At 40.3% G+C, this 22,157-nt stretch overlaps 2 protein-coding genes across 4 annotated transcripts; one reads left to right on the top strand and one right to left on the bottom strand.

Annotated features, from left to right (window-relative positions):
- Positions 1-1,976: 1,976 nt before the first annotated feature.
- LOC144711201 (uncharacterized) lies at positions 1,977-11,178 on the bottom strand. Of its 2 annotated transcripts, XR_013583495.1 has the most exons (10): positions 10,466-11,178; positions 10,288-10,356; positions 9,551-9,685; positions 6,748-7,065; positions 6,602-6,664; positions 6,219-6,377; positions 5,361-5,577; positions 4,073-4,414; positions 3,726-3,975; positions 1,977-2,469 (listed from the first exon to the last, which is right to left on the bottom strand). XR_013583495.1 is itself a non-coding variant. In XM_078585136.1 (9 exons), the coding sequence occupies exons 1-9, from the start codon at positions 11,087-11,089 to the stop codon at positions 3,848-3,850; spliced, it is 2,055 nt and encodes a 684-aa protein (XP_078441262.1). In that variant the 5' UTR covers positions 11,090-11,178; the 3' UTR covers positions 3,498-3,847. The 2 variants fall into 2 exon arrangements, 1 of the variants encoding a protein (XP_078441262.1); XM_078585136.1 differs by lacking the exon at positions 1,977-2,469 and having other exon boundaries at positions 3,498-3,975.
- A 2,744-nt stretch (positions 11,179-13,922) lies between these two features.
- On the top strand, positions 13,923-21,689 carry EMB2777 (Sas10/U3 ribonucleoprotein (Utp) family protein). 2 transcript variants are annotated; one of them, XM_078585105.1, is made up of 18 exons: positions 13,923-14,128; positions 14,283-14,420; positions 14,524-14,571; positions 14,685-14,719; positions 15,182-15,266; positions 15,846-15,991; positions 16,083-16,235; positions 16,697-16,830; positions 17,700-17,784; positions 18,153-18,317; positions 18,419-18,559; positions 18,633-18,701; positions 19,578-19,711; positions 19,789-19,888; positions 20,224-20,462; positions 20,545-20,608; positions 20,714-20,782; positions 21,479-21,689. In XM_078585105.1, exons 2-18 carry the CDS (start codon positions 14,297-14,299, stop codon positions 21,608-21,610), a joined length of 1,923 nt encoding a protein of 640 aa, XP_078441231.1. In that variant the 5' UTR covers positions 13,923-14,128; positions 14,283-14,296; the 3' UTR covers positions 21,611-21,689. The 2 variants fall into 2 exon arrangements, with proteins under 2 accessions (XP_078441231.1, XP_078441240.1); XM_078585114.1 differs by having other exon boundaries at positions 13,923-14,149.
- The last annotated feature ends 468 nt before the right edge of the window (positions 21,690-22,157 follow it).

Raw genomic sequence — 22,157 nt, 5'->3', positions numbered from 1 at the left:
ATCGATCGCCACATTGATCACATATATATTTCTAGAGGCTGGAGACTTGAACTGCTTCGAGATATTCTCCCAAGGAGCAAAGTGTTAGTGGAATCAGTTTTACACAAGGTGATGTGATCATCTAATATTTTTATAGCTCAATCAAGTTCAGTTTTGACTTTTACTTGCGTTAAAATTTCTTGGACAATTAATTAAAGCCCATAGAACCAAAACTTATTGCTCTTTGTGACACGTGATATTATTCATGTCTTTATAAATAGTTATGAGTAGATGAGTAAGACTCTTTGAAGAGCACGTCGGGATCCATTAGCTTGAGGAAGAAATCATGTTTGAATTTATCTAACTCTTCTTGCCTCTTTTCAACATGTATAAGATTTATTTTTTATAGAAAGTATTTTTATTTATAAGCTAAAAGTTTTAGTTCATTTTTTCTTATCACCTATAGTAGATAATAAAAATAGCTAAAAGTCCTATTCGCTAAATATGTACGTGTACAACCAAGGAACAAATGACAGTGTCATTTGCTATATTCAAAGGATTTATATTGTTTGGTCTGTATTGACTGGGAATAAGCTAATTAATAAATAAAATATCATTATTATATACGGAATAGATTTATTCCTTTGTAGGGAAAAGTAGGAGATGACATGTAGTTTTATAATTGTTAAATAAAGTATCTGAATTTTTTCCAATATTTTATCATATCCCAGAGTTTACACCTCTGTCCTCTTTCAAGTCTGTAGTTGACTAAATCCTAATCCTGTGAATAACGGCGACTACTATTCATACCCGTTCTGAGTCTAGTAGACAACCAAAAACTAGCCTTAGTGAAAATCATTTCTCGTGCTATGCTCCTAAGGTTCCACAGATGGAGTTCACTTCTGATGATCCAAGGTCAACCCCCAAAGCTTTTATCCTCAACTTCTGCTAAACAGATTAGGATAGAAACAAAGTACAGAATTATGTTTAGTTATTTCAAATCCCTCGACGAATAGTATATCTAGTATCACTTCTTCACTTCAATCTTAAATCAGGACAACTGATATCTGGATTAGATCTCATACCAATTGAATCAAATGTAATCTCATTTCAATATTACTAACTCAAACTGACAACTCTTTCGATTTCAAGTCTCCCAAACTCAACAGTGATAAACTCCAATATATCTCGTTTTAGATTCCAAACACAATACACCAATTACATATACATCTAGGTTCACCCTTCTTCAGCTACTTTATCTGCCACATCAACAATTCTAAATACAATGTCAAACTAGTTCAGGTTAAGTGCCCAGTATTTATCATGGCTTGGTTGTTAAAGGTCAAGATGCCGATGGTCATGAAATTAAAGTTATTACGATAATTATTAAGAAATGGCTGTGTTCGAGCTTTAATTACGTGCATTTCGGATGAGGAATTTTAAATTGACTGGGATAATTATATTTCCAGGCATCAAAGTAGGTCATGCCCACAGAATCATGCCTTCACCATAGAAATACATATCAGACTTACCAATTATAACTAGTTTTCTTGCCTGCAAACACATTGAACACCTATTAATTACAATCATTGATTAGATCGTGCTAATGAAGTGGCCTATGAAACATGAATATTCAAGATCAGTTAGGGAACTTACCTTCTAATCATATTATAACTTCACTAGCAGGGAGTACTGGAACACTTCTCTGAAATCTCTGGCACTTGGTCCATTTTTAAACAATAGGAATCTTAGACAAAACATCATATAGCTAGTTTTTGCCTAATCATATTACAACTACAGTTTTTATCATTAGTTGGTGTAACATAACTCATTATGATTCCCAGAAGAGGCACAATTTAGGAGTGATAAAGATAAATCAGACCCCACTCATAAAGTCGCCCCTGCTCGTAAACTTGCTCCTACGTTCATTTTTTTTAGTTGGCTCTTGTGAAGTGAAGAATCGGCGACAGGTCAATGCTGAAAGGTTCTGAAGAAGATTTTAAAAAACTGGGCAACCCCCACATAAACTCGCCACTTTGGTGACTTTTAGGGCTATGTCACATAAACTAGCAATGGGCCAAGTTTTATGCTCTTTCAAGGAGCAGGGAGACTTCGCCGATAACGAGCTTTAATGGACCCCTGAATTTCATTCTAGCAAACAATTCCATTTCTATGTGATGACAGATCACATTTTTTACAGTATATGATCCATTTTAACATCATCATGTCAAGCAGATAGAGATTGACGGACAGAGCATGAAAGAAAATAAGCGACATAGCACTAAAAGGGCTTCAAAAACAATTGTTCGTGGAAAATTTTCTATGAAATCAGTATAATTTGCACATCTTGTGGGGAAGTATCATGAGAGACGAATCATAATTTGCATTGAACTTTATATCCTTCATTTCTTATTTTCTCTTAACTTCTGTATCATACGAATAGATCTGCGGCACTTAAACACCTCAGACTCGGTGGAGCAGAGATCCATACTGCAGGATAAAAACAGATGCTAAATAACGAACATTTGAGGGGTTCTCTTCAATCAAAGACTCCTGAACTTCCACTACTGGTCTACAGGAGGTGAAACAAAGAGTACCGACTTCAGGAATCTATATAAAATATGATCACGATGTCAAATATAAATGGGGGAATACTACGAAACAGCATGAACTCTCGTTTTTGTCAGCCAGGCAGCATAAACTTTCAGACATGTTCAAAAAATAGCACGCACCAATAAGAAGACGCCAAGTGGCGTCTTCTTTTTTTTTTTGTCACCGATGGTCAACTGCTGACGTGGTAGCCAGGTGGCTTCCACCGTGGTAGCCAGGTGGACTCCACGGTGGCATCCACATCTCTGTCCGCCGCCGCCGCCCGTCTCCGGCCGCCGACGCCGCCCATCTCCGGCCGCCGACGCCGCCTGTCTCCGGGCGCCGCCACGGCCACGATCCTCGCAATTTGAAGCCCGGAGGGGTGTCCCATGGGATTCGTGTAGCGGAACCGGGAGATATCCTCGGAGACTCGGATCGAGGGGAGGGAATTTGGGGGAAATCGAAGGTCCTCGCGATCGGGCGATTCCTCGAGCCAGACGTTGCCGCGCATGGCCCCGGCGCGCCACCAGAGGCGGAGGAACTCACGGCGGCGGTGCCAGAGCCCGGTGGAGCCGGCTATGCCGAAGACGACCTGGTGAAGGGAGAGGGGGCTGTCGGTGGAGGGGTTGGATCTGCCATGGCCGTCGTCGGAGGAGGTGTAGGGCTAGGGATGGGCCTCGGAGGAGGATAAGACGAGGGAGGACCAGGTGGAGGTGGCGAGGATGAGGGCGATGGTGACGGTGGCCCGCCGCGGCCGTGCCAGGGCTTCTCCGGGCGGCGGCGGCGGCGGCCGGAGACGTGCGGCGGCGGCGGCCGGAGACACGCGGCGGCGTCGGCGGCTGGAGACGGGCGGCGGCGGCGGACAGAGACGGGCGGCTATTTTTTGAACATGTCTGAAAGTTTATGCTGCCTGGCTGACAAAAACGAGAGTTCATGCTGTTTCGTAGTATTCCCCCAATATAAATTCGACCACTTATGATGACAAAGTAAGTTTACAACTGTAGATCAATGATGGTATGGAACAATAATTTAAAAAAATCGAAAAATATGATTACAAAGCAGGGCATTCCGCTTAATCAAGAAGCAGAAGAAAGCTCCACCAGCATTCCTGGAGGAGCACGAGACATGCCATTTTGGAAGATTGGAAAGAAACTTACCTGAGAGTTTATATTTGCCGCAATGGATGCCTCGGCATTTTCTTTGTATCTTTTTGATTGTAACATGAGAGGCTATAAATTTCCAGAGACATTCTGAATCAGCTTAAATGGTTGAAATCCTCCTATTCCGTCTTCAAAAGCTGACCATCAACCATGGAAACCGATGGGGGTCTGCGGGACACCCGATTCTTCCAAAAGTTTGCTACCTTGGAGAAATACTGTCTGTCCTCCCAGACGATTGGTAAAATATCTGCTTGAAATTTAAATTATTTTTCAACGAAGAAAATTGTGTCACAATTTTTTTGATATATATGGTTAAATAAGAGACAGGGGGTTAAATAACAAACCTGGAAAAATATCAAAAGGTAGCAAGGACAGCCTGCAAAGATCCACTTTTTTATCAGAAATATGTCTCCGAAGAGCTTCACCATCGAGCTTGGAAATGGAGTTCACAGATGCCACAAGTTTCTTGGAGACATCCTTCAAGTGGACGCTTGCACTTGGTACAAACTCAAAAGCTTGCTCCAGTCCAGAATCTTTCCAGACCTCTGCAGACTCGTCAATATCACGTAGGATTCCTTCGCAATCAACAGCATTTACAAGTAGCCAAGGTCTGTATAACCTCACTGCAGCCTTTAAAATTTCCACAACTCGATAGACCTCTCCAAGTGCAAGAAAATAGAGTTGGCCTGAAAAATGATAGAGGCCCATTAAGACCAGGAAGTGATGACAACCGTTTCTTGGATCATGTCTATAGTGTAATGGAGACTCATTGATGAATTCTATATAATCTTGTTTCTCACTTGAAGTTGTATCTGAATGGTCAGGTGGCGAGACTACCTTATTGACTTCTTGACCTCTCTCACTCTCTATCACTCTATCACATTCCTAACCTCCATACTACCTTTATCTCCACAAAATTCACTAAAATCAGATTGATCTCCTTTTGGGGATCTAATCGTTAAACAATGCAGACAAGGGTCATGTGGGTCTGTGTGAGTGACTAAAGCTGCATCCAGCAGGTTGACTTGCAAGACTATGATACGAACCTGGATCTAGGCTCGTATCAGAAGGACGGTAGAGGGCGAGGAGAGGTAGAATTTCCCGGGGTAGAGAGGTGAAACGGGAAGGATCGGAGAGGGGGCAGAGCAGAGGGGGTAGGGATCGGCCGAGGACGAGCCGCCTGATGACGCGGTGAAGTATAGACAATCACGAGGGCAGGGGTTTGTTGAGGGAGGGAGGGCGACCAGACCTAGACGTGGAGAGGGGAGACAAGAGTACTTCTTTCTTCTTCTTCTTCTTGGCTGCCTTCCTAAAGGGAGGGCATCCCTATTTAAAGGAAATACATAATAGCTAAATGACTGAAATGCCAATGTGGGCTTAAACGACTAAAATACCGTATCCAGTAGTTCTTGATCTCTCTCTGTCTCTCTCATCTCCTACCACCATTCTACCTTTATCTCCAGCATATTCTCTTGATTCAGAAAGATCTCCTTTGGGAATCCTTCATAAGAAAATTCAGACCTAGGGTAATCTGGGTCTTCTGTGCGCCAGCAGTCAGTTCCCACGTAAATTCTTGGCCGGGTCGGTTCCCATAAAAAGATGTACTCAGATGATGAGAGTTTAATGGGTTACCTTCATTGTGGCGAAGTAGTTCTGCCTGAATATTTGCTGAGACTGCTTTTGACCAGATCATGGTGCCATGTTTAAGTTCCAGCAGACACTCAGAAGCCATCCTAGCCCAGGAACTTATATAGAAACTCTGCTCCTCTATAGAGAACTGCGTGAAGATATGAAGAACAAAGGAAGCATGCTCGAAAATCCACATCGCTGAGCTCAAGTTATTCTCTGCCTGCCCACCAGACCACCCATTCAGATTCGTGAACCAGATGCTGGGAATATAGACTTAGGAACACTTATGACCATCAAAACTACTATTAAGAGGATAAATCCCAATAAATTCAAAAAAATGTCACCAAAACCTGTTTTTGATGCTTAGAAAAGAACCTCATCACACTAATGGAGTAGACTCTACAAATGAAGGATATATTTAAAGAATGCTTATGCCAAAATTTTATGAGGGTTGATCGCTCAGTTCCTACACAATGCCACAGTACTCATCAGAAAGAGCTTTATGAATTTAAATCTTGATTACATGAAGTAAGAGGGGAAACGAAGGACTAACTACAGATGGACAACAATCCCAAGTAAAAGAGAAAATAAGTTTCTGTCAAGAGCAGTATCTGGCACAGGAACTTTTTGGAGTCATTCCTATCATGAAAGGAAATACAATAACTTGGGACATCAGTCAGCAAACAATATAGAGTTTCAAAATGCGACAGTTAATCATACGACAGGAAGAATCGGCATTGAGTTTTCTTCCCATCATCGAGAACAATACCCAAAGGGAAAGTCGGCATTAACTGATTGATGTTGAGTCTGTAAGAACGACTCAGAAAAAAATCGGATCATGAGGAAAATAAATGGACATACTGATGATATTTTCTCAGTCAAAAGAAATTCCTGATTGAAAACTTGGAGACCAGAATCCTTAAGGTGTTCACGCAGCTCATTGGGAGGCAGTGCATCCTGGGATCTGTTCCCTTTCTGCCCTGCAGAGGGATCTGGAAATCTAAGCCTGTTGAAAGTGGCCTACATGACAAAAGAGGATTTTAGCACAAAGTCAATGATAACACAGCTACTCCAAAAACTTTCATAACTAAATTCTTATAATCGGAAGTTTGACAAAGTCCTCAATTAATATTCTTGTTTATAGAGTGGCGACGGCGAATTGTCAAGAATTTTTACAATATCTAAAGTCATCACTTAAAACGAGTTTGATTTTTTGAGACCTTACAATCTGCGGGAGCACTTACATCTATTTCACTATCCGAAGCTAATGAAGCCTGCTCTTTATCTGTTACCAGCGCATGTTTTCTCTGAGATCAGCAGTCCACAGAAAAGTGAGAACATCATAAACTATCTCCAATAAAAAATATTCAGCATAATTCAGTAAACTTACCCTCATTTTAAGATTATCAATATGATGAAGTGCCAATGCACATGAACTTTCTTTGAGTCTGGAGTAGAAATCCACGAGCTCTGTCAGTTTGTGGGTATCAGAATCGGGGGGTTGAGCATCTTCATCTGTGGCAGTTCCAATAGTCTCCGTGGCGTGAGCATGAGATGTTTTCGAAACATCGTCGTTCACATGAGATATCAGATCTTTACTCATGAATACTGATGCATCATCTTCGAGGTCTTTTGCTCTATTATCAACAGTCTGAATTTCCAAGGAGGGTGTAAACAGATCTTCTAAGCTACTTGTTTGTCCGTGATTCTGCACATCAAAATTACAAATGCATGTCTGTGTTTTATCACATTTAGAATCATAATTATGAGATAATTTAACTAACCAGGGAATGAAATTATAAAAATATCCATAAATGCTAAGAATTTTCACATATTTGGTTAAAAAGATTTTATTTCTACCTGGAGACCAGGAAATATTTTACCTTTATCTTATAGTCCAATGAGAAATATTTGTTTACCTATAGAAAACAAAATTATTGAACAGAATAGACAGTGTTACCTGGATTTTTTCTTGGTCCATGATCGAGAAAAACTGTCAATTTTATCAGCAACAAGCAGAACAATCAAGGTCAAGGTGAGGCATCATGTTTGTCTCCTCTTAGGCCGCCTCAGCCAGCAAATTTCGATTGCTATCAACACATGGGCTATGCCTCATTCTAATGCCAATTGCGCTCATCGTTTCTTTTGCCCATTTCTTAATCTAATTTGTTTATCTCCTTACGGTAACCAGATCAAGTGCAGAGGGTCCGTTCAAAAACATCTAATATCACTTGAAATTATCTTTCAAGGGGGTCATAACCCAAATGAACAGTGATAAATTAACCAATTTAAGCTGTGTACGGTATACTGATAGTAAGCTGAGGGCCAACTCAAGAACTAAATATTTTGAGTAAGCAAACGTACAGATTGACCAGTAGACTGCATCAAATGTATTTCGTGCGATGTGCCAATAAGCAGAATTATTATAAATCTTAAGGCCTAGGATAAAGATATCTTGCGTTAAAATGTGATACAAACACAAGGTTGTATCAAAAAACTTCAATATAATTAACGGCTTCTTCAAAAACTTTGAATCAACAGCTTCAAATGCACGATTCAAACTTCCAGAGATTCTGGCCAAAAGAGATTTTGAATCTAAAGAGTCGAAGAAATGAGAGAGTGAAATAAAATTGCGATGGAGGACATTGAAAGAAGGAATTTTGCCAGGAAGTGCAGTCGCAGGTCATGCTTGAAAGTGTTTATGCACAGGGCTCAAAAGAGAGGGAGTCACGGTTATAGAGAGAATAGGTAGAGGTAAACAAACCCTTCAAAATGTCATTTGCTGTTCTCCAACAAAGCGGGCTGCACTATCTAAGGGGAAAATAAATTAAAATGACCCTTAAATAATTAAAATGACCCTTAAATACAAAGGGGATCCTATCAGAATGGATGATACAATCCATGATACGGAGAAGTATTAACTCAAAACGTCCTTAATCATCTCCTCTGAGAAAAATAACTACATAATGATCTCCATCATTCAGTTTGAACCAATTAAAGGGATCATTTCGCCAGGTTCAAATGACAATCAGAGAATCCTCCCGTCACATTAAATAGGAATACTTTGCCAAATTATGCACATCCTGAAGCAAATACGCAAACAAGCTGCTAATTAAATACACGAACAACTACAGAACCTAGTGGGTACAACTGCTATGGGTTTCTTCGTTTTGAATAGATGGATATACAGATCTGGAAACGCATGCATCAAAGTTGGGAATAGACAAAATCCGTGTTTTGCGCTTAAAGGGGTGTATTGTGACATATTGCTTAATTATTTGAGTTACTTTTCATTATCTGCGATCAGGTTCCAATCGTTAATAAACTAATGGAATATTAGTCACACTAATTATAAGATATGGCTATTTTAGGCAAGGAAAGTTTACAATGGATGTGAGCGGGGACTTTTTCTGTTCAAGGAAAATGTCTTCTCCAAGTGAAAACATAAACATAAACTCCATAACCCAATATAAGGAAACATTTTTGCTCTAAGGTCTTTTCGATTGGAATTTTTTTCCTTGCTGTATATTTTCAAAATAATAGGCTACAGAATATTGAATAATTTCCAGAAAAGATGATATTACGTGCTATCACCGTTTATTCCCTCTAGTAAACCCACTAGGGGTCATCTTTGCTTAATCGTCTTCTCATCTCCTCATTGGAGGTAGGACATGAAGTTATAATTCAGTATCTCCATTTGGCAGTTACTATCCCACTCTACGACATCCACTCCGTTGGGTCCCTTCCCCGTCGATGTAGGACATGACGCTCACTCCGCCGCTCCTCTGTCGCTCTCATCCACCTCAGCATCATCCATCCTGCCAAGGTCCTTCCTCCCTCTTCCTTCTTAATGCATTCCCCGGCAGGGATCATATCACACGTTTTATATATTTTCAAAATTATTTTCATAATTATTGAGAAACTAAGTAACGTTTGAATTGGTGCATTAGATTCTAAAAGATTTTGAGAAAATCTTCATTTAATTCTCCTATTAAACGATGTCCATAGTGCACTCACTCACTTTGAGTCACAGGGAAAAGCGACGTAAAGTGATAGATAACATAGAGTAATGTAATTAAAATACAAAAAGGCAATATAAGTACACCTCGTTTGGTAGCATGGATTAAGTGACCAAAATGCCTATGAGGATTACCCAAAGAGATTGTTAACACCAAAACACTCTGCGAAATTACCTCTTCCCCAATAAAACCATTGGAGTTTTCAATATAAGTTGATAGACCCTTGGTCTCTGCGAAAATTCCAAAGTGGTCATTTATGGTTGGTATGTCTGGATTCAAAACACTCCCACCACTTGCATGCTCATATCCCTGGAAAATAACGGAGGTTAGAAATACAAACCATGACAGTTGAAGCAGTCATTTTTAGTCTGAGGTCAGCTATATATATATTGCGTAAAGTACTGACTTCCTGGGCTTGACTAAGTTCCTTAACTAAGCAGCACACGACAGACAAAGTTTCTCAATAGAAAAATATAGGGAATACGTTGGATTTTATCATCAGAGAAGCGTTCCCGGATTACAAAGATATTTTTAAAAAATAAAGACCGAAAAAAAAAAATGTGGATCTAAGAAACCCTAGAAAGATCCAGTTTGAAAAAGTAAAGTTTTTAGTATATTGTTTAATGATTCCTCCAACCAGACAGCGCGAGTTTCATCATTGCTCGATTAGTTTCAACTCTATTGGAAGGAATCCAAATAAAACAACCGACGCATGAGTGGGACAGTATCTGAATATCGTTCATCGAGATCAATTGAATTGTCGCACGAGACAAATTGATGGATGTCACGGACTTTAAAAGTATGTAAGATCCATTGAGTTGTTCGATGTTCTGTGGTAACAGTGAAATTGTAAAGAGAAAAAAAAGGGAGATAGGTAGGAGCAAATCTCATGGTTATATATTATAAGTCACCTGGAAAAAGGGATCGTCATCAAAGGCAGTACCTCCAACTTCTGAAATAGCAGCTACATCGCCATCTTTCTAACAGGAAATGAATGAAATACAAATGTCAACACCCAACAGAACCCAAATTTAGCTGACGAGGAAAATAGAGAAACAAACCCAGTTACATTGTCAAGGGCCGTAGTACCTTCAATGGCGCATCAAAGAACTCCAGCCCATTTGCAACAGAGGGTGCAAATTTGAAATCCCAGGAATTCTCTTCGAAATCATCTTCCTCTTCGGCGCCTTCCTGCAATTTATCTTCAAAAGTCTTGGAGCTAGGGCCAATATCGTCCTTAATTTCAGAAGCAACAGTAGGGGCGTTGCCCTCCAGCCCATAGAGCCCAACAATGAGATCTTTCAAATCAACCCCTTGAGAAAACGCCGAACTTTTGCTCTTAGGCAACACGGAGGAGCCAAAAGAAGAATCAAATTCACTGGTCAATCCTCCCTCTCCAGCCTCCTCCTCATCTGCTCCAAACAAAGAAAGTGAAAGCGGACCCGACGGCTTCCGCCATGCTTTACTCTCGTTGACCAGGGTCAGATCCGGCGGATCTACGGAAACAGCGGTCGATCGCAGCGGTCGATCATGATCAATTTCCAGCCCTTGCTTGGCAATTCCCGTACTATCCACAAAGTCATCCCATTCATAGTCGAAATCGGTAGGAATTCGCGCCGGGATCGACGAGGAAGCGAACTCGAAATCCCCGAAATCATCGTCCGCATCGAGATCGAAGAACATTGGAGCGATGGCGGGAGACGCCGCGGTCATCGACGCCACCGATCAGATCAAACTTCGTTTGAAGATCGATCGATCGATCGCAGCTCGACGAACCAACGAGAATGAAGAACGCTCGAACTCCGAGGAGAAATATAATCAAGTTATAGCCGACAAGACTTTTCAAATAATTAATTTAATTGTTGTCGGGTTTGCGATATCGGTTTCAACAGACCCGATACAAGAATCCGGATAGTTAAGGAAAACTGGTAACTCCTAGTCTTGAACAGATCGTGTATTAGTGTTCACCCGTCCCGTACACGGCGTCAGATGATGGTATCGGGACGGATGCCGAATTGGGTATCGAACAGTGCTGTTTCGTTCTATTTTTACCGATATTCTGATTATCAGATGACGATATCTGATATTGGTTGCTACAGTAACGATATTCGATATTGTTATATGTTTCGGTGTCGCCATCCGCCTCTGTCTCTTGGAATGGATGACGATAGCTGATCTCGTAGTTGGATATCCGATTTCGATATCCAACAAATTAATCCCTGTAAAAATACGTTTATTCTTTGAAACTTGTAAGTTAGAATGGGTTGGAGAGGAAATCCTTCGGCCTACAAGTAACAAGAGAATTTTAAAAATATATTAATACCTCATATTATAAATAGTATTCAAAACTTTTGTTTCCGCCATATGGGATAATAGGATTCATAGTTTAAAAAATATGGTTGTAATATGAGGTATTTGGGAAATGTTTAAGTTTAACATCTAAAATCATGTTCCCTATTGGCTTTTCTCTTGATACCGGATATCGGTTCCGATATCCATATTGCGGATTCCAGCATTCGTTATCCGGTATCAGAGATCCGCTTCACCCGTAGCCTAGTCGATATCCGTCCCGATATCCATTATAGATAGGAATGTGGATATCAGTTCAATATCTGATATCCGGTATCAGAAACCGCCTTGCCATTTACCGGATATCGGACATCGGACGGATATCAGATGGCCACTCACTATCACATATATTTACTGCTTGTGGGGTTTGTTTTATCGTTTTTGGTGGAAGTGAAAGAAGAGTCCAAAACTGTTTAGAAGATTGGGAAACTGCTCGACAAGTGTTTATTCTTGTTTTGTTTCTCATATCGGTTTTATTGGACCCGATACAAGAATCCGAAACAGTTAAGGAAAACTGGTAACTGGTCTTAGACGTCCTAACTTTTAGAGGTTTGTGCACTCTGGAGTTTGTCCAGTCCCAAATATTTTCGTCCACTTCTCATCCCGAATGAATATGGCCCCATTTGACTTCTGGGACGAAAAATAATAGATCACCCTCATAAATGCTCGGCTCTTGCATGGCTTTCCCTCTATTGGCTCTCGCTCAGCTCATGCTAGGGTCGCGCTTGGCATTGCGTTCGGCTCATGCTTGGGTCGAGCTATGCTCACGCTTGGTTTTCCGTCTTGTGCTCTAGGCGCACCTTCGACTTCCCCTTTGGGCTCTCAGCTCCGGCTCGGCTCCTCGTTGGCTTTCTCTCTCATGCTCTTGGTTCACCCTTGACTTCCCTCTTGGGTTTTCAGCTCTCGCTCGGCTCCTACTTGACTCTCACGGGACGAAGAAATTATCCCGTCCCGTCCAAGGATCTAGACGGGATGGTTATTTACTCCATGGACAAAAAAATCATCACATCCAGAGACCAGCGGACGACTCTATGTCCCATCATTCGTCCAATCTCCCAAACGGATCCATATACATAATACATAGCCAAACACAATGGAACCAGTCTCTTCGGTTGTCGAAGTTCATTCACTGGCTTCTGGAAGGGATGCGGTTCTGATTTATTTCAACAAAAGAAAGTAAGGCGCGAGTTTACGGGGGGGGGGGGGCAAAGGAGACTTTTTCATCCATGGACGAAATAACCGCCCCATTCGCGTTAGTAGACTATTTTGGACGAGTAATTATATTTTGTTGGACACGAAAGAAGAATCCAGTACCTTGGCGAGAACCTTTAACTGCTGGCATAGTGCAGGGACGTGGACGGGACGGTTTTTTCATCCCCGGACGAAAAAGTCATCCCGTCCTTATATACGGACAAATTTCGGGACGAAAAAACCGTCCGTCTGGAGGTCTCGGACGTTGGACGGATGAATCTGGATGGAAAACCGCTGGATTCACATCTGACGGTTGAGATGTAGCCACATGGCCTCGCAATGACAATTTGCATCAATGTCCCTGATTTTTTTTATGTGCATGCAAACGGACGCTGCTCAGAAATAATTGTATGTATGACCCTTTCGCATTCTCTCTCCTGTAATTCCCTAAAAGGATTAGAAAAATCTATATTAATATAAAATGGGTTTTTTCGTCCGGGATGAGGGACGGGATGAAAATTTGTCCCGGGAAGACCGGACGGGATGGTTTTCTGACCGTTGGACGAAAATTCATCCCGTCCTTCGTCCCTGCACAGAATCCGGACATTGGACGGAACAAATTTTTGTTCCGTCCCGTCCATTGTCCACGTCCAGGACGATATTTTCGTCCGGAACTATAACTGCTGGTCTTGGACAAATATTTATTTCTTGTTGGTTAAGTGTTATCGGTTTCAGTGGACCCAATAAAAGAATCCGTAATCGTTTTGGATCACGATAACTCCTAGTCTTTGACAAGTCTGTATTTTTTCGGTGTAGACGGAGCCCAAGATGAATCCGAAACCGTTAAGGAGAACCGGTAACTGCTAGTCTAGTTTTTTTTGACAAGTCTGTATATTTTCGGTTTGCGAATCGGTCTTGTGGACCCGATATAAGAATCCGGAACCGTTAAAAAGATCCGGTAATATGGGGAGCCCTCCTCCAGCATATATATATATAGAGTTCGAAGGTTTTACCGGAAGCAACGGCGGCAAAAGGCACAGAAGGCTTCGTCGCTCTCTCATCGCACTGGAGTTTAATCGTGTGAAGGTAGAGAGAAAATTCGTCGTTCTTCTTCAGTGCACCGTCTGATGCATTGCAGACATCGTCCGGACACTCAGTTGCTTCGTTGATGCTTGTCTGACCTCGAAGAAAGGGAGTTTTCAGTTTCTACAGGTTACTGCTCTATCCAATTACGTGAGTTTTTTCGTCGGATGTTGCTGTTGTTCTGGTTTTTCTTCTTGCGCTCTTGTTAATTTGGCATGTTGTTGTTTAAGCTGTGTGCTGAAATTTGATTCTTTTTTTCTTATTTTAACCGTTTTGGTTTCAGTGAATTTGGTAGCAATGGGAAGAGGTGGGGGTAGGCAGAAGAAAGGCGTGAAAAATAACAGATTCAGCAACCGTCGTCCTGTGCAGACTGAGAAATTGAGCTTCGGAGAAGAAAATATTGATGATGAAATAGACACTTGTAATCCTTTCCTCTTTGAGTTTTTTCAGTTATATGTGGCGCTGTTTTCTTATGTTTAAGCAGCATGCTCTTTTTTTTGACTGTTTTTATGTTAATTTAACAGTTCATAAGCAGCGGGATGTGATTCCTCTTGGCAGAAATGATTTATCTGGTAAGTCATTTAACTATCAATGATTTTTTTATCCTCATTGTACATATTTCGGCCGTGCTCCTTTGCTTGGATCTCCGTGGGTTGGATGAGTAAACTACAAATACTCTTTTCAGATGAAGATGAGGAACACCCAGTCCTCGATTTCCAGGTATGTTAACTTTTACCTTTTTCTTTGATTTTCATCGCCTCGCGTGATGTAACCTGTATTTCACGCCGGCCCTGTTTTTTTTTGGCGTTGCCGAAGTCGTTTTTCTAAGATATCCACCTATGTCCAATTGAACTTTATGAGAAGAGATGATTTGGCGTGTCTTACCTTTGGAACTGCGTTTGATGTGCAAGCTTTTGATCTTGTGATTGTGTTCATTGATCCTATGGACGGATTCCGCCTTTCAATATTTAGAGAGTTTCCTTTGTTCTTTAATAGCATTGCCGACCCACGATCTTAGTTGTTTACGTTTTTCATTTTAATTCAAATATTTTCCCCTTTTTCCCATCTATGACTTTATTTAACATTGTGGTGCACTGCGGAGTTTTTATAATGAATAATCATCATCAATATTTTTTATTCATATGACATTTTCTTCTTGATGCGAACATAATTTGGATACAGGGTTTACGTGAGGACAGTGATGAGACCGACAGTGGAGACAGTGTTGACGATATGATGGCTAAACATGACGGAGATCATGATAAAAGTGAGACCGCCTAATTGTGGTTTTTTACTTGATTTATTCAAAAGAAGTTTAAAATATAAAGGAAACTGCGACCAAATTGCGTTTGTTTTCATCAAATATTGACTTTCAGTGATGTCAGGCTTTTAAACTCCGTTAATTGTGGAAACTTAAAGTCTATAAGCCCTTCATATTAACGGTGGCCTTACTATTCCTTTGATTGAATTATTGCTTTATATTTCAAGGGAGAAAATTCTACCCATAGGAAATGGCACACCACCAGTTTCCTACGGTTGACCCCACTACGATCACAGCCATTTCGTGACTCGTTTAATTCGTTTATGCATAATGTTTTTGTGTTAATATGCATTATTTACAGTTCTATCATCATGGAAGCTTGTAGATGGGGCGCAAGTTTTGTCAATTCACGGGTGAATTTGGACGAATTCTACGTGAAGAGGGGGCAATGCACTTGTTTTTTCTTTTCTTTTCCACATATTTTTTTGAATTTACAAACGTTACGTGAGTTATTACGATTACATCACAACTATCTGCCTTTTGAAATCTCTGAGATTTTTGACCAGCTGCTCTTCTCCTTTCCAGTGGTAAAACAGCAAAGAATTCTGCAGAGAAAATATGGAGGAGTTGAGGAGGATTTTTCCGAAGATTCTGATAAGGAGGGAAAGCCAAAGGCTTCATTTACCCGGGGAAAACAATTCTTATATGGGGCTGATAACGTTGATTTTGAGGTACTTTACTGCTCCATCGACGTCATCTATGTTCACAGATCTATTTTTATCATGCTTCCCTAACTTCGGCCTTTTTTTCATAAATTTGAAGATCCAATCAGATGAGGAGGACCTCGCTGAAGAGGAAGCCATCGCTCTGATGTCTCAAAAGGAGAAGGCTAAGTCTCTTTCGATGGAAGACTTTGGGCTGGAAAATGTTGAAGCAGAAGAAAATGACGAATATGAAGAGAGAAAATCATTTCAGGTGCGTCGCTTTCGTGATTTCAATGACTGAATAAAGAGGCAGATGTCTCTTTCGAGGACTTGCTTCTTGGGTGCGAATATTCCGTTTTGGTTTTTTTAATGATAACCTAGCGAAGAATAATCCCCGTGGGAAATTAAACCTGATACAATAACGCACCGAAATCAATTTAACTTGATTTTCTCCTATGAAATATCAGACATATATATACCGAAAGACTTATGATCACATCCTTAAAACCTCTCGATGGTAATGCTTCTAATATACCGTGTTTTGTCCAATCAAAGTTTTATTCTATTCACACGTGACCATCTTCCTGAAAAGTTAATGCTCGCAGCTTAAATCAACCATACTAGTAAATCATAATTCTTATTTTTTGGAAAAAATTATTTGTTGTGAATTGCTTTCATGGCCGTCTTTATTCTGCAGACTTATAGTTCCATCTATTTTTTGCATCCCTGCAGGATGCTTTTGGCGGGGATGCCAAGAAAGCACAGAATTTCGGTTCACTATATGCTGAAGCTTTTGAGCTACACGAAGAGATAAAGAAAGATATTAGTACACTGACGAAGGAGGAACAAATGAATATTGTCTACAGGTGCATCTCATCATAAATTTCACCCATAAAAAACTTAACAGTATTTTTGGTCATATATCTGGTACGAAAGTCGCAATGTTGGCATATTCTTCCAAACTTAATCCTGAAAGGTCTCATCAATTTTCGCAAAACGTCCTGGTGTCGAGATACTCACTACTTGTGCCAACACTTATTCTTCTATAACTTCTTTTTCAATCTTGAACTCCATTTATGGAAACCTTTTCTGTCAAAAGCCTTGCTGTGATCAGCGATTTCAGATTACATTAGTTTTAATGAAATTGTTGCACATTTGCCATGGCATATCATTTATTCTGATGACAGGTACTGCAGTCGCTAATGCCTTTTCAGTCCAGTATGCCAGAGATATGAACTTTGAAATTCTCGAGAAAAAGCCACCTTTCTTGCTATGATCGATCTTTACAAGTTGTGGAATGTAGCCTTTCTAGTATTGCCTTGCCGCTGTTTGTTTTTTTTCTTGTTTCTCAAAATAAGCGTTCAGTCGTTTCAGTTAAAGATCATGTGGAACCTGTTTTGTGGATTTCTCATTTACGGACGGCCATTGTTGTACAGGAACTTGTCTTAACTAGATTAGAGAGTGGTCCTGAATGCTGAGAAACTTCACGATACTACTTAAATAGCAGACAGATGAAGAAACCTCAAAATTTTCAGCATTAGTTTATTATATCCCGGGCTGCTTAAAAATTTTCAGCATTATGATCAGTCACCTAAGATACTCTTCTATCAAAAAAGTTGACCTGCGAATTGTCTGAATCCCACTGAATTGATATTTTCTGCTATCACATTCTCTTTTTTCCAGAAATTTCTGGTATTCTCTCTTTGATACCATTTCATACAATTCTTCTCGTCAGTTCTGCTCCGGAATTGGTTGGTCTGCTATCAGAATTGAATGAAGCCATTGATCAACTTCACGGCCTGAAATCGGTCTTACACAAGGTATATATTTTTATTGCTATAATTTAAATAAGTCGGAATCCGACGAAATGGAAACTTAAGAAATTGTTTTTTCCTTAAAATCATTCGACTCTCATCCTTTATAGGAGAATGTGCGGTTTTCTGTTGATGTCTAACTGAGCAACCTGCTTTATGTTCCACTCTCAATATATTTATCATTCTGATATTTTTGTTGAATAAAAGTTGTGGAACAAAATTTTTAATCGATCAAAATCAATATGATCAAAAATTTTATACCGATCCCTGAGCCCCTCGTCCAGGCCATATGCAAGAAATTACCCATCAATCAAGATTTTTCTGCGAGAAAGCCCATCACATGCAAGCTACCTATTTTTTCTTTGATTTTCAAGGTGAGGAGGACGAAAGGGCTGAACTATTTCGAGACAAAACAGAAACTTCTCTTGGCCTACATTCAAGCTATTACCTTTTATCTACTTCTCAAGGCTGAAGGGCATCCTGTTCGCGACCACCCCGTCATTGCTCAACTAGTAGAGCTGAAGAATTTGTGCGATAAGGTTCTATGCTTGAATCTTTTCTTATTCCCCTTTTCATGAAGGGTGTTTATGAAGTCTCTCATCAATTGTATGGTCATCTTCTGAACATTTGATAATTTCAGGTCAAAAACATGGATACCTCAATTTTGCCCTTGGTTGAAACGATTTCAACCCATGATAATGAGAAAGTGTCAGCTGTACAAAGAGAGGAAGAAAAACTGAGCCCAGAGTTAGACACGGAAGCTGTAACTGCCCCTGCTAAGGTGTATCATTTTTTACTGATGATTATTGACCTGTGAGTAATAAGGGATACTGATTCATCTCTGAATACTGAAGGCGACGGGAGTACGTAAGCTTACCGAGAGTGACTTACCAAGAGTCAAGAGCTCCTCTGGTCCTAAACAGGTTTGTTACTTGTCAATAAGGTTTGGCGTCAATGATGACATTGAGGAATCATCATCATCCTCGTCGTCATCATCCATCAGTTGACGAGGTTTTGTCTAAGTTCAAACATGGATGATAATGATGATGATATGATTTGGGGACGGACAATGACGGTGACAGATTCCTGATCCTCTGTCAACCCTAGTTTGGCGTCAGCAATGAAGATGAGTAGACAGTGTAGTTCCATTGTTCAAAGGAGAGGAAGATCACCTGAAAATGATGAGCCTCCCTTCGTGATAGATATATATGACCAATGAGTTCACATGAGATCTGAAGGCCCCCCACACCCTCTGCACGCAGCCCCTTTAACCACGAAGAGGCCTTCACCATCGTCGTCATCATCAAGCCGTTTGTGATAATTTTGTGATCTTCATCATCATTCATAGTAGCCACCTGAGGATGATGATGATGATGATGGGAGAATTTATGGGTAACAATGACGTATGCGTCATCCTACGGCAACCCTACTTGTCATGGTTGACAAGAAGTCATCTACATCCACCAAATAGGGTTTGGCTTAAATAATGACAACAGCGATTGGATGATAATGATGACAAATCATCATCGTCCTCATCGTCATCCATCAGTTGATGATGAATTGTCATTGTCATTTGCCGTGCACAAACATGGAAGCTGAGATTTGGGGGTGACGATGACTATTTTGTGTCATTCTTCTGCACCACCCATTGATGATGACAATGAAGATAAATTGGATGACGATGGTGATGATGAATTCATCATCCTACGCCAACCTTGTAATGGATGACAAAAAAGGCATCTACTTCAGATCTCTCCCTTCAAGCGGTTAACCAGAAACTCGTCTATATTTTTTGGCAGGATGATCAAGTGAGATCTCAGATGCTCAAAGTGAGGGCTCTGTTGGAAGAAAAGCTGAAGCAAAAGGGTATCTTTGATTCTGTTACCCAAAATCCTACCAAGACTAAGAACGATGTTCTAAGAAGCGGGAGCAGGTACGTATTGCATTCGATCAAACTCATTCATGCCTTCCTTTCCAGTAGATGATCATTTGTATCTACAAAATGGTCAGGCAAACGGAGGCATTAGCCGTCTTCGAAGACGACGTAACCGACAGCGGGAAGAACACTAAGTGCAGTTTGGTTCCTCCTGCGAAGGTCAAGAAGCAAAAGGTACTCAACATTTTAATTTTCATTTAGGGATTAATATTTCCACCTAAATTAAAACACGATTGCTTTTTAAAAATAACACAATTACCAATTCCTTACGTGCTGTTGGATTTTGACCACCAATTCCTGTAGTGTGCTAATGTCCCAGACAGGATGGTTAGACAGTTGGTCCTTGTTTTTTCGTTCTGTCAAAGCTTGTCCCATGCCAACAGACTTTTCTGTAATTTGTGTGGAATTGATGGCTCAAAAGAGATCGTTCATAAAATTTTCATCCTGGGATGAACAAACCGTCCCGTCTTTGTCCCTACATTGAATGGCTCGTGTTGGTCTTTGTCCAGTTGGCATCGGGTGATGATGACCTGCCCAAGCGGGAGAGCATCGGAGAGAAGCGGAAGAAGTTTGATCTTCGAGCTGTTGCCATTGACGGAGAAGCTGGCGGCGATACGGATGATGACGACGGCCCCAACAAAGATGCTGAGGCCGGCAGCCGAGACCTGGAATCGGAGGATGAGTTTTACAAGGAGGTGAAGAAGCAGAGATTGACGAAGCTTTCGGCAAAGGCTGCGCTATACACGAGGCATGCCCCCATTTATTATTTTCTAATTTTTTTTCAGCTCTCAACCCCCATTTTTTCCTCAACTCTTGGGTTTTGCTTGCAGGGATTCGAGTGGTCCGAGAGCCGCAGAGGCTGAAGCTGATGGCAAGCGGCATATTACTTATCAGGTTTGTCTATTTGAATAATATTTGGTTTATGACGCTGCCTTGGTTCAGTAATAGAGCACTTTGAATAATTTTCGGGTTTTAATCTGTGTTCGTCGGTTCCTCTAGATGGAGAAGAACAAAGGACTTACCCGCCACCGGAAGAAGCTCACCAAGATCCCAAGGAAGAAATATAAGGTATCTTTCTTTCCCTCTCTCTCTCTCTCTAAAAATATATATTTTTGTGTGCATTCATTGTTATCTATCTATCCATCTTTCTATCTATCCATCCAACTGTCATTCCATCCATCCATCCATCTCTCTCCCTCTCACTCTCTCTATCTCTATGGGCAGTTATCTATCTATTTACATCTTTCTATCTAAGAACAAATGAATTTTTTCATTTGTCTTCCTATAAATGAATCTCTATCTATCTTCCTGTCGATCACTCTTTTGTCGGTCAATTTATTTCTCAGTCAATCTAGCTATCTACCTATCGTTCCATGTGCCAATGTCTTACTCAATCCATCTCTACATGTCTTCTATCTCTCTTTCCATCTATCTATCTAATCCGTCTCTCCATCAATATCCAATTACTTCTCTCTCTCTCTTTATCTATTTATCTAATTACTCTTTTCTTCGAAAAAAAGTACCCTTCCTCTATCTATCTGCTGTCTTAATTTTCACTTAGGCATAAGTAAAAAACACACCGTTTATCTACTATCTCTCTCTTTATCTATTTATCTAATTACTTTTTTTCTTCGAAAAAAAGTACCCTTCCTCTATCTATCTGCTGTCTTAATTTTAACTTAGGCATAAGTAAAAAATACACCATTTATCTACTATCTCTCTCTTTATCTATACTTATGCATGCCATATTTTTTTAATTAACAGCTCAAGCACGCGAAAGCCGTGGTCAGACGGAAAGGGCAAGTTCGGGACATTCGGAAGCCGTCGGGTCCGTACGGCGGAGAGACTTCTGGCATCAATACTCGAGTCAGCCGCAGTATCAGATTCAAAGGCTAGCATTTTTCTCTCTTTTTTCCCAGAAAATAATTATTGCTATTTTAGCCACAACAATTATCCTAAAATTACCGGTTATTTATTCCTCTGCATAAATAGTTAAAGCAATCCCGACCATGGGAATCATGTCGTCCTTAAGAAAAAGAAATTATTTGTTGCCATTTTTGGTACCAAATTACTTCAGAATTTCCTCTACATAAATAATTAAAAACAAGGGCATTGAATCATACAGTGGACCGGATTTTTGATTCTTTCTTTTTAAAGAATGATGTTATTTTGTTGTCAGTTTGTGGTCGTAGAAGAGAGAAGCCGTCAAAATACTTCTTATTTACTGGATATTTGTTCGTCAACGTAAATATAAAATCAAACAAAGGTTTTGAATCATATGTTCAAGCGCATCTTCCACTGCTTTCAGATGACCAAATCATCGTTAGTGGTTAATTTTTTAGTTATTACTTTCTTAAAGAAGTTTATTTTGTCGCCAATTTACCATTTCAGCTTGAATGATGTATTTTTTTAACTCTTCTGATACCGATATCCATCGTAGACG

This window comes from Wolffia australiana, chromosome 1 (assembly GCF_029677425.1).
Source record: "Wolffia australiana isolate 7733 chromosome 1, ASM2967742v1".
NCBI classification, from domain to species: domain Eukaryota; kingdom Viridiplantae; phylum Streptophyta; class Magnoliopsida; order Alismatales; family Araceae; genus Wolffia; species Wolffia australiana.
This window is presented reverse-complemented; position numbering and strand designations above follow the sequence as displayed.